Below are 12,942 nucleotides of genomic sequence, written 5' to 3'. Positions count from 1 at the left end.
TTATATGAGTTTCACCACATGCTGAATATTTGTTTTAAAGCGTAGTTTCTTCTGTTACTACTGTGTAAAAAAGTTAGCAGTGTAATGGAATTAAATTTAAGGAATTTATCCATAATTTATTCAGCAAACTTTCCATTGTACTAACTTCAGAATTCTATTATGATTTCACCATAATTTGCTGTCTGTTATTTTGTCTGATTCTTTGCAATTAAAACTCTTTATTATTTTTTCAATACAGTGGTGGTAAAAAAATTGCATCACCCATGAAATCCAAATATTTTTAGCATTTATAAGTAAGTATGAAATACTTAAAGGTTCTTGCATCATATAACACGAATTGGCATTGGTACATGGCGCAAGCTATTACGTAAGATTGCATCCTCCTTCTAACTGTATAAATAAAACCAGTTGAACGTTTGACGCCTTCATTTACTATCTGGACTTATGAGTTACAGTTTGTCAAAATACGTTCAACTGACACCACAAAGGAAGAGTGTTGCCGTTGCATTGGACAAAGAAGGATTGTCGTCACGTTCCATACCAAAAAGAATAAACTGTTCGCAATCGACTGTTGTTCGACTACTGAATAAGCTAGAGAGCACCAGAAGCACATTAAGAAAGAGTGGCAGTGGTCATCCACGAATATCCAATGGAGCCCAGGATAGGTATTTGATACGACTCAGTCTTTGGAACGGACAATCATCTTCCACAGACCTTAGAACAGCATGGGAAAACGAATTGGGTGTTCACGCATCCACGTCTACTGTATGAAAACAACTGTGGTGTGGGTTTGGTGGCACGTCGACCACCAAAGAAGCCATTGTTGACCAAAAAAATGAAAAAACAGTGTCTAGACTGGGCAAAAGCTCACCAAGGGTGGACTCTCTATCAATGGAAATCAGTTGTGTTTTCGGACGAGTCCAAATTCAATCTGCATGGGTCCGACAGACAGCACACAGTTAAATGCCGCAAAGGAGAAGAATATCATCTCAACTGCATTCAACACTGTCAAGCATCTCATATCCCAGATGATTTGGGGGTTTATTTCTTATCAAGGAGTTGGTGGGCTTCACTTTGTGCAAAGAACAGTAAACAATCAGGGTTATATTGGCATTTTGGAGGAGAAATTGCTTCCTACTATCCGAGATCAGTTTACTTCAGTTCCAAATGTCATTTTCCAGGATGATTTTACTCTGTGTTATAGGGCAAAACTGGTAAGTAACAATTTAAAAACCTTTATCCTGCCATTAGACTTAAATTGACATGGGGTTAAGTAAGGCGCAGGTTCAGAAATGGAAAAATGACCATGGGGTCAGCAGTTTGCCTTGGCCCGGAAAGAGCCCCGATCTAAATCCGATCGAAAATTGTTGGAATAGAATGAGTGTAGAAATGATGAAACATAAGCCAACATCACTTGCAAAACTCCAGGAATCAATAATTTGTGTCTGGCACCATGAACTCAGTAAAGAATACATTCAATCACTCATCTGTTCTATGCCCCGTAGATGTCAAGCTGTCATTAAAACTAGGGGTGGACCAACAAAATGTTAGGTTATATTTTATGATGTTCAAACATTTCCATGTTACTTTTGTTTATTTTTGAACAGAAAGAGTGTTACAATTAAAACCTCTGCTTACTTTTTCGTCGTCCACTTGGCAACATGACTGCACTTCACATTGTATTACAGTTTTGGCCATGAATTTCCATAAATAAAGTAAACAATTATCGGATTCCTGCTGTTAAATGTTTATTTCATAAGACATAAGTTTTGCAGAATTTCACATACATTCATCGTTAATCAGTCAACCAAAATTTCTCACACATCCCATTGTTGTGAAAATGCGAGGGTGATGCAATATTTTTTACCACCACTGTACATTTAGATACAATTATGTCATCTTCTTCAAGAAATTAGTTTGAGTAATGCCACAAATGCAAAATAGACTAATTTGTGTAAGAACCGACTTTGCTAAAAAAAACAAATCAAAAAAAAAAAAAAAAAAAAAAAAAAAAAATAGAGCCCATGAAATGATTGTCTAAATCTTAGAACTGAGCCAATGAGGAATGTTGACTAAATTGGTCCTGAAAGTTCAGAGAATGAACTTTCAGGCATCATACTCTAGCTATCAAACAAATACAAATACAAATACAAAAGTGACGACCAGCAACAGGCTCTGGGCCCAGCTAGACTGGTCCTAGTCAATTTACAATCCCCAGTGAAGATCAATGGCCCTCTTAAAACTGTCTACTCCTTTGCTCATTACCACCTCTTCCGGTAAGCTGTTCCAAGGTTCCACTACCCTGCTAAAATAATAATTTTTCCTAATATCCATGTTAGCCTGAGATTTAAATAGCTTAAAATGATGACCCCTTGTCCTGTTTTCAGTGCTAAACTTTAGCCCCGTAACATCTTTCGTTTTAATAAATTTAAACAGCTGAATCATGTCCCCTCGGTCTTTTCTTTGCTCAAGACTGTACATTTTTAGTCTTCTAAGCCTGGAATCATAATCTAAGTGGGAAAGTCCACTTATTAGCCTTGTAGCCCGCCTTTGAACCCTTTCCAATACATTAATGTCTTTCTTAAGATAAGGAGACCAAAACTGAACAGCATACTCCAAATGGGGTCTTACCAAACTTCTATACAAGGGCAGAAGAACTTCTTTAGATTTATTTGAAATAGATCTATTGATAAACCCAAGCATCTTATTGGCTTTGTTGCTAGCAATGCTCCACTGTTGGCTAAACTTTAAATCCTGACTTATTAGGACCCCCAGATCAGTAACTTTGTCTGCCTGACTAATGACTGAACCTTACAAATAATAACTTGTACACTTATTTCCATGCCCTAAATGTAGCACTTGACATTTCCCAACATTAACAGCCATACCCCATTTATCAGCCCACTCCGTAATATGATCTAGATCCTCTTGCAGCTGATTTGCTTGTTCTTCATTTTCTACAGTCCCCATAACTTTGACATCATCAGCAAAACAATTCATAATCCCAGAAATATTTTTGTGAATATCGTTCATAAAGACAATGAACAAAACAGGCCCTAACACTGATCCTTGAGGAACCCCGCTTAAGACCTCACTCCAATTAGAATAATTTCCCCTTACAACTACTCTTAGTTTCCTTCCGGTCAGCCAATTTTTTACCCAAATAAAAGTTTTCCCTCCTATTCCTATATCAGCTAATTTGCTAAGTAGAACAACATGCGGTACCTTATCGAAAGCTTTTTGAAAATCAATGTAAACAACATCTACAGGCTTCTTATTGTCCAAAGCCATGGTAACTTTGTCATAGAAATGTAATAAATTAGTTGCACAAGATTTACCTTTCCTGAAACCGTACTGAAAACTAGTCAATAGATTTTTAGTCTCTAGAAAATTTACTATCTTAATTTTCATCAATGTTTCAAAAATTTTGCAAACCACCGAAGTTAGACTCACAGGTCTATAATTTCCCGCACTCCCTTTAGACCCTTTCTTGAAGAGCGGTGTAATGTTAGCCAGCTTCCAGTCCTCTGGCACTGTCCCCGAATTATAAGAAGCATTGAAAATGTTTGCGATAACATCTGCTAATTCCTCTGCACATTCAACTAAAATTTTCGGATAAATATTATCTGTCCCCGGAGCCTTAGTCTCTTTAATTTTTTTCAAATGAAGTAAAACGTCATCCCTGGAAAATACAAAGTCCTCAAGCTGTACTATAGCTTGTGTCTTGTTGGTGTCAACTGTTGAGATACAGTTATCGTTAAAAACACTTGAAAAAAAGTTATTAAGAACATTAGCAATATCACTATCGTCCTGAATTAAAATTCCGTGCTCATCAACCACTGGCCCAATATGACTATTTCGAACTTTCCCCGAATTAGCGTATGCAAAAAACCTCTTGGGATTCCTGTTTATGTTATCTGCCAGTCTTCTCCAACTCTCTTTTCTGAATCCGTACCAAATACTTAAATTTACGCCTTGCCTTACAATATTGGAGCCTATCTGCACTGTGACCTGTTTCTCTAAACCTATGAAAAGCAGCTTGCTTGTAATTTAGAGCGTCTTTAGTTTCCCTGGAGAACCAAATCGGCCAAATTTTAGTGTTGACACCCTTTCTCCTAAAAGGAACATGATCCCTAACCGTATTCGCTAGATTTTCCTTAAACTCTGCCCACTGAAGATTAACATCGCTATTGTCCAATCCAGAAGAAAAAACTGCTTTCAAACTCTGCCGAAGTGCCACAAAGTCAGTATTTCTGAAATTGAGCACAAACCTAAAATTCTCTACTTTGTGCATATCAAATTTAATCCCAAACCTAATACTGTTGTGGTCACTCCAATGTGTCCCCCTACACATAACCCCTGAACAGAGCCTTCCATGTCACAGAAAACTAGATCTAAAATCGCGTCCTGTCGAGTACCCTGAGTTACAATTTGATCTAAGAAACAGTCACCAATTACTTTCAAAAAATCCTCTTCTCTGCTATTACTATGGTAAAAATTATTCCAATCAATTCCTGGAAAATTAAAATCTCCCATTATGATGACTGACCCCTTGCTAGAAATGTCACTAATAATACTAAACATCTGTTCGTCTTGACCCTGACTTAAGTTGGGTGGCCTATGAATATTCCTCAAACGTAGTTTTTTGCCCTTATTACTAATCAACTCCAGCCAAATCATATCAATCTCATTAGGTTTATCATTAATTACCAATTCATTGCAAATTAAAGTGTCTCTGACATAAAATAAAACCCCACCACCTCTTTTACCTACTCTATCTTGTCTAAACAAATTGTACCCAGCAATAGATAATAAATCATCATCACTTTCGGTAGCCCATGTCTCGGTAATTCCAATAATATCCAACCTCTCATCTATAATTATGCTTTTCAATTCTTTCATCTTGTTCCTAATACTACGAGCATTTATATAAAAAACCTTAAGTAAGCCCATCCTACTTTTATTTAATGCTGCACGATTGTTTGAATCCCAAGTGTTAAAATCTTTTCTCTTATTAGCCACCCTATTTCCGTTTCTACTGAAATCCCGATAGTTAGTACCCTTTCGAATTCTGCTCCTTAAACCATGCCCCCCATTCCAACTTAGTTTTTTGATTCTGAAGCCTCTAAAACCAAACCACTAACCATTTTGACCCCTGTAGAGCTCAGATGTAGGCCATCCCTAGCAATCCAATCTCGTTTACATCTACTCCACACATCAATAAACCTGATACTATGCTTAACGCAAATTTCCTTGAGTACCAGGTTCATACACCTAGCCCGTTGGTTTAACCAACTCCTATGCACTCCATACCTGGGAAGCAAACCAACCACTTGGACATTTGCCGAGCAGTTGGTTGCTTTGTCCAACAGGGGCAACTAAGCAAAGTAACAAAACAAACTGTTGAAAAAAAAAATACAAACAGAAAAAAAAAATGAAAATTAATTATATCAAAAAATAAACTTAAAGGGGCAGTATAGAAAGGGCATGTGAAAGACCTAGTGATATGTTCAGAAAATAATGAAATTAAAAAGGATTTTTATTCCAAGATTAAAAAGGAAATTTTAATGAGATAATATAATTTATGATTTATTCAGTTGAGAGAAGTTGACATTGAAAAAGAGTCTGTATGACTCTAAAATAGTGAAAGAGCTGTGTGAAAGACACCTTGCCTCTGCTAGTTATTAAAGAGCGATTCTCAATTCTAGAAGTTCAACCAATCACAAAAATACAAAAGTGTCGACCAGCAACAGGCTCTGGGCCCAGCTAGACTGGTCCTAGTCAATTTACAATCCCCAGTGAAGATCAATGGCCCTCTTAAAACTATCTACTCCCTTGCTCATTACCACCTCTTCCGGTAAATTGTTCCAAGGTTCCACTACCCTGCTAAAATAATAATTTTTCCTAACATCGATGTTAGCCTGAGATTTAAATAGCTTAAAACAATGACCCCTTGTCCTGTTTTCAGTGCTAAACTTCAGCCCCGTAACATCTTTCATTTTAATAAATTTAAACAACTGAATCATATCCCCTCGGTCTCTTCTTTACAAGAATAGGAGTTAAAATAAGGAGTGCAATCCACTTTAAGTGAATAGTGACTGGAGAAAATTAATCGTGAATTCTCAAGAGCTTATTTTAATAAATAAAAGAAAACACTAGGTTGGGGTATTGAGAAATGTAAACAATATATTATTAAAGAGATAATCAAATTGGTTTGCAAATGAGATTTATTCAGTTTACTTTACCGAATTATTGTTTCTAGTGACTTTTATGAGTTAAGTTGCATCCACAATGCATGTAATTAATCAGTGTTGGAATATTTTTAGGTGATGGAAATAATTTTGGTGTGATCTCTACTCAATGCATAAGAAATAGGTAATAGTTACGATGATATTTAGGTTTGACTGAAATTTGCATGAAAGAGGAACTGTTTTCAAGCCTGTTTCACCACAGTAATATTTCATTTTCAAAAATTTACTTTTTTTTCTTAAATAGTTGGCTTAGATTTGATATTGATGAAATGGATTGGGCAGGGTCGGACTGGAAATAAAATTTGATTTGGGGATCCAGGGAAAGCCGGCCCCTCTCCAATTAATTAAAAACAAAAAACAAAAAATTATATTTATTACTGAATGTTAAATTGATTTTAAGGAACATAATTAATTATTAACATAACTCATAATTTATTCAAAACTAATTTGTTGACTGATCAATTAATTGTTTAAAATAAATAATCAAATACTGATTCAAATAATTAGCTAATATTTATTAAAATCAAAAAATAACAAACTAAAAAGGTGAAAATAATTACTTTGTAAAAATAACTACAGTGAAGTGCCCTTTATACATTTTTGGAGGGACTGCATAAAAAATCATATAAATGAAAAAACATATAATAGGTATAAGTTAATATGTATTGCACAATGCAGTGATCAATTTTAAAAACAAATAAATGATAAAAACGTATAAAAGAGAAAGGTATAAACGGTACTTCACTGTAATTTTCACTTTCATTGAATAATCAAATTGATCAGGGACTTGGAAGATATTAGAGGTATAAACTGAATCGTAAGTATAATATACAAGCAGAAATAGGGTGCTCACCCCCAAAATTTTTTTGAATTTTGTAGCCTTAAAGATGCATTTTATATGAATATTTTTATTGTTAGAAGAAGAAGAGGTTTAGGAGCACTCCACTTTCATTTTCCAAAATGAAAACTTCAAAAAGGCAATTGTTAACCAATTAGATTAAAAGAAAGTGGTTCGAGAGCTCTACCTGGAATTTTTCGAAATTTTAGCTCTAAAAGCAGTTTTAGATGATCTTTGATGATTTGAAAAGATGAGAAATTCATTGTTAACTTTTGGAAAGATTTAAATTTTAAATGATCTTTGGAGAATAAGGGGAGGGGAAGAGGGTTCGAGGACTCTTAGAAAAAGTGCTAAAAATGAAATTTTGAGCAATTTTAAATGATGAGAAGGGGAATTTCTCAGGCGCATGGGTGAAGGCCTCTTTTGGAAGCTTTTCCAATTTGAAGTCCCAAATACGTAATTGTAGGACATCTGTAATGACAGTAGGAGTTTGCTCGCATGGCTAGTCCACCCTGGGTTTGGTAAGGTACTGTGAAAATGAATTGCTATCGATTTTGACTTTTGACCTTCCCTTCAGTACAATTTCTAACTTTTAGTATCCCATTGTTTAGCAAGAGTATGATTTTTAAATGTTTATTCATCTATTTACCATTAAAACTATTAATTGTACAGTATTGTTGTTCAGTTAAAATTTTTGGAAGCACTTTTTATTACAGAAATAATTTTTGCTTCGATCAAAGATTGGGTTCATTTGAGTTACAAATGACAAGTTAACTTTTGATGCAAAAAGTTTGCTTCTCAAAAATATTTTAGTATACATAAATTATGGGGGGGGGGGGGTTCCTGTTTTGGAACTTGGAATCTCAATCCATTTTTTTTCTTTTTTGAATTAGATTTTGTAAATCTTAAAATATTTGAAAGAAAAGCAAATTATTTAACTTTATATGTTTTAATTAATCTGTAAAATGTTTTTATAATTTGTGCTCTGAGGAAACCTTTTTTACTTCCTTGCTTGCATTCAATTTAGTTTTGTATCCAATGATAAAGTTAATGTTTTCCTTGAAGAGTCTTAGTTTCATGGCTAGTATGCAGTGAGTATTTTTCTTACTTCTAAATTCAAATTGAAGTTTGCATTATTTGATTTTTCTTAGGAAAGAATTTGTAATCATTTTGTACAACAACCCTGATGGTTTACATTCATCTACTATTACTGAAGTTAATCTTTCTGTAAATATTTCATTTTCTGGAAGTAAGTTATAATACTTTTGTTTCATTAATGTTGTATTTGAAAAAAACTTCAATTTAATAATTTTACTTTTATTTTAAAAAGTGTGTTAGAAAAAATAGATAATGGTGCTTAACAGGTTTGTCTTATGCAACTGCCATTTAAATTGGAAATCTAAAGTGAATATCACAGAACTTTATTGTACTCCTGTTAAGTAATCAATATTTTTAATAACTCAGAAAACAAAGGATCCATGTGCTCACACTGTTTTGGTCAGAATCCTTAAAGACAACAGAAAATATTGCATAAAAAAATTATTTCTGAAATAATTCAGTGAAATGTATGCATAAAATGCTTTTTATGCTAGACGTTGTGGAATGCAGAACATTTGAAAATATGAAACATAAATGTTTTGCTATAATTAATTTTAAAAAAGTCATTGTTAAAGCCGCTGGGCAGAATTATAAAGTACATAAAATACACCGCCCTGCATAAAGTGTTTTGCCATGAGAAAGCCTAAAAATTCATAATTTCTCCCCTTTTTACAATCACTTTTATCAGTCTTGAAATCATTGAAGTTGAAGAACGTTCTAGGAAATTCTTATCCTTACTTTTTCAATGGAGAAAATGAGTTCTTGCTTGTTTTGATATTGAATACCATCTATTTAGGCATTGTCCTGCTGGAACAAATTGTCTCCACTCATAATTAATGGTGCTTTTGGTAAAGAAAAATACTGCTCTATTTATCAACAATACTCTCAGAATTCATTTTGTCCTGTACACAAAATACTGGAGTAGTTTCCATCTGTTGCAAAACTTCCTCAGATCATTACTAAGCCACTTCCAAATGTATGCTTTGAGATTTTTTTCCCTTCTCAGATTGTACCAGAGGTAACAAAAAACGTCTAGTCCATCCTACTTAAATATTTTCTCATCAGAAAAGATTACATTATCCAACCTTTTAACTATAATAATACATTTTTGACACACTCAACCCTTGGTCTCTTATGAACTTTTATAACAGTCAGTTGTGACGTAAGTTTCATATAATGAAACTTTTGCTCCTTTTGTAAAATATATTAAATAATTCCAGCACCATTAATTCCCATTGAATATCTCTTGATGTTTGTGTTTTGAAGCAAGCTCGTCTTATTATTGTTCATTTCACACGTACAGAAACAGAAATTTCTTGTTCGTCTTTGTCCTCTTTTATTTGCTGGGATTTTTCAGAAAGCTCTAAATGACCAATCTCTATCTATTCTGGTTTATTACTATTTGAGGTACAGTGAGTTGTAAAATTTTTAAAGCAATTTCTTTCCTTTTCTCAAATTCTTTAAGTTTAGTACATAACGGCATGACTAAAAATAAAGTGACATCCCCAATCACTTACTAAGCAAGTTGCATTGTTATGCAGTGCAGTATGCAGATCAAAAAACACACAAATTGTTACACAAAACGTTTACCATTGCTTTCTAGTTATAAAATTTACGTAACTTTCCGACCAAATGTAGCCAAGATTTGGGGATTTTTCTTTTGTCCTTCTAATTTTGATCGCTATTGTACATGCTCTTTAGAAGTACTAATACTTCTTAAATGCTTTCTTTTATTTTTTTTTTAATTTTTAATTTTTTTATTTTATTTTATTTTATTTTTTAAATGAAGTTTTAGTTTTTTTTTATGAATTTTTCTTCAATATCCTAAACCAATAAAATATGGTAAATACAAAGAGTGACGCAGTCAAATTTAAGGAAATTTGTTGTTTTTGCTGGCACTTGAGATCTGAAATTGCAAAGACAGGAACTAAATGGAACATGAAAAACGAACATAAGTACAATATAAAAATGGCTTACAGTGATAAAAAAGTATTCTCATGCCACTGGAATTTTTTGCAGTAGATGAAGTTTTACAGAAATTCACTACATAAATATTGATAATGTTTAACAATGATTCCGCTGAATCTTGTTGAGTATCACAAATATCACCAAATTGAATATCACCAAACTGTTGGAATGAGAGGCATGTTTTAAGGAGCACAATTCAAAAGGATACTAACTGTTGGGATTTTAGTAGAAACACAGAAACAGGGTGGCTAATAAGAGAAAAGATTTTAACAGTTGGGATTCAAATAATCGCACAGCATTAAATGAAAGTAAGATGGGCTTACTTAAGGTTTTTTTTATTCCAATGCTCGTAGTATTAGGAACAAGATGGAAGAATTGAAAAGCATAATAATGGATGGGAGGTTGGATATTATTGGAGTTACCGAGACATGGGCTACAGAAAATGATGCAAATTTATCATCTATTGCTGGGTATAATTTCTTTAGATAAGATAGAGTAGGTAAAAGAGGTGGTGGGGTTTTATTTTATGTCAGAGACACTATAACTTGCAATGAATTGGTAATTAATGATAAACCTAATGAGATTGATATGATTTGGCTGGAGTTGATGAGCAATAAGGGCAAAAAGTTACATTTAGGGAACATTTATAGGCCACCCAACTTAAGCCAGGGTCAAGATGAACAGATGTTTAGTATTATTAGTGATATTTCAAGCAAGCATCATCATAATGTGAGATTTTAATTTTCCAGGAATTGATTGGAATAATTTTTACCACAGTAATAGCAGAGAAGAGGAATTTTTGAAAGTGATTGGTGATTGTTTCTCAGATCAAATTGTAACTCAGGGTACTCGACAGGACGTGATTTTGGATCTAGTTTTCTGTGACATGGAAGGTTCTGTTTAAGGGTTATGTGTAGGGGAACACATTGGAGATAGTGACAACAACAGTATTAGGTTTGGGATTAAATTTGATATGCACAAAGTAGAGAATTTTAGGTTTGTGCTCAATTTCAGAAATACTGATTTTGTGGCACTTAAGCAGAGTTTGAAAGCAGTTTTTTCTTCCGGATTGAACAATAACGATGTGAATCTTCAGTGGCCAGAGTTTAAGGAAAATCTAATGAAAATGGTTGGGGAACATGTTCCCTTTAAGAGAAAGGGTGTCAACACAAAAATTTGGCTGATGTGATTCTCCAGGGAAACTAAAGACGCTCTAAATTACAAGCAAGCCGCTTTTCATAGGTTTAAAGAAACTGATCACTGTGCAGATAGGCTCCAATATTGTAAGGCAAGGCATAAATTTAAGTATTTGGTACGAATTCAGAAAAGAGAGTTGGAGCAAAGACTGGCAGATAACATAGACAGGAATCCTAAGAGGTTTTTGCATATGCCAATTTGGGGGAAGTTCAAAATAGTCATATTGGATCACTGGTTGATGAGCATGGAATTTTAATTCCGGACGATAGTGATATTGCTAATGTTCTTAATAACTTTTTTCGAGTGTGTTTAACGACAACTGTATCTCATCATTTGACACCAGCAAGACACAAGCTATAGTACAGCTTGAGGAGTTTGTATTTTCCAGGGATGAACGTCTCCAGGGATGACGTTTTACTTCATTTGAAAAGAATTAAAGAGACTAAGGCTCCAGGATCAGATAATATTTATCCAAAAGTTTTAGCTGAATGTGCAGAGGAATTAGCAGAAGTAATTGTAAATATTTTCAATGCTTCTTATAACTCGGGGACAGTGCCAGAGAATAGGAAGCTGGCTAACATTACACCGCTCTTCAAGAAAGGGTCTAAAGGCAGTGCGAAAATTAGAGGCCTGTGAGTCTAACTTCGGTGGTTTGCAAAATTTGTGAAACATTGATAAAAATTAATATAGTAAATTTTTTAGGACTAATAATCGATTGACTAGTTTTCAGTACAGTTTCAGGAAAGCTAAATCTTGTGCAACTAATTTATAAAAATATTTCTGGGAACATGAATTGTTTTGCTGATGATGTCAAAGTTATGGGGAGTGTAGAAAATGAAGAACAAGCAAATCTGCTGCAAGAGGATCTAAATCATATTACAGAGTGGGCTGATAAATGGGGTATGGCTGTTAATGTTGGGAAATGTCAAGTGCTACATTTAGGGCATGGAAATAAGTGTACAAGTTATTATTTACAAGGTTCAGTTATTAGTCAGGCAGAAAAAATTACTGATCTGGGCGTCTTAATAAGTCAGTATTTCAAGTTTAGCCAACAGTGCAGCATATCTAGTAACAAAGCCAATAAGATGCTTGGGTTTATCTATTTCAAACAAATCTAAAGAAGTTCTTTTCCCTTATATAGAAGTTTTGTAAAACCTCATTTGGAGTATGCTATTCAGTTTTGGTCTCCTTATCTTGAGAAAGATATTAATGTATTGGAAAGGGATTAAAAGCGGGCTACAAGGCTAATAAATGGACTTTCTCATTTAGACTACGATTCCAGGCATAGAAGGCTAAAAATGTACAGTCTTGAGCAAAGAAGAAACCGAGGGGACATGATTCAGTTGTTTAAATTTATTAAAATGAAAAAATGTTACAGGGCTGAAGTTTAGCACTGAAAACAGGACAAGGGGTCATTGTTTTAAGCTATTTAAATCTCAAGCTAACATGGATATTAGGAAAAATGATTATTTTAGCAGGGTAGTGGAACCTTGGAACAGCTTACCCGAAGAGGTGGTAATGATGGGAGTAGATAGTTTTAAGAGGGCCATTGATCTTCACTGGGGATTGTAAATTGACTCGGATCAGTCT

General features: G+C 34.1%; 1 protein-coding gene across 1 annotated transcript in view; it reads left to right on the top strand.

Moving 5' to 3' along the window:
* The window catches only part of LOC129219182 (alpha-L-iduronidase-like), a 107,926-nt gene that overhangs the window by 69,258 nt on the left and 25,726 nt on the right, over nucleotides 1-12,942 (top strand). Inside the window, exons 10-11 of the mRNA XM_054853501.1 lie at nucleotides 6,327-6,375; nucleotides 8,241-8,338. Of these exons, the coding sequence (XP_054709476.1) occupies nucleotides 6,327-6,375; nucleotides 8,241-8,338 (147 nt within the window). The remainder of the gene's footprint in view (nucleotides 1-6,326; nucleotides 6,376-8,240; nucleotides 8,339-12,942) is intronic.

This window comes from Uloborus diversus, chromosome 3 (assembly GCF_026930045.1).
Source record: "Uloborus diversus isolate 005 chromosome 3, Udiv.v.3.1, whole genome shotgun sequence".
Lineage (NCBI taxonomy): Eukaryota > Metazoa > Arthropoda > Arachnida > Araneae > Uloboridae > Uloborus > Uloborus diversus.
The sequence above is the reverse complement of the archived record's forward strand: the minus strand, read 5'-3'. Positions and strand labels throughout refer to the sequence as shown.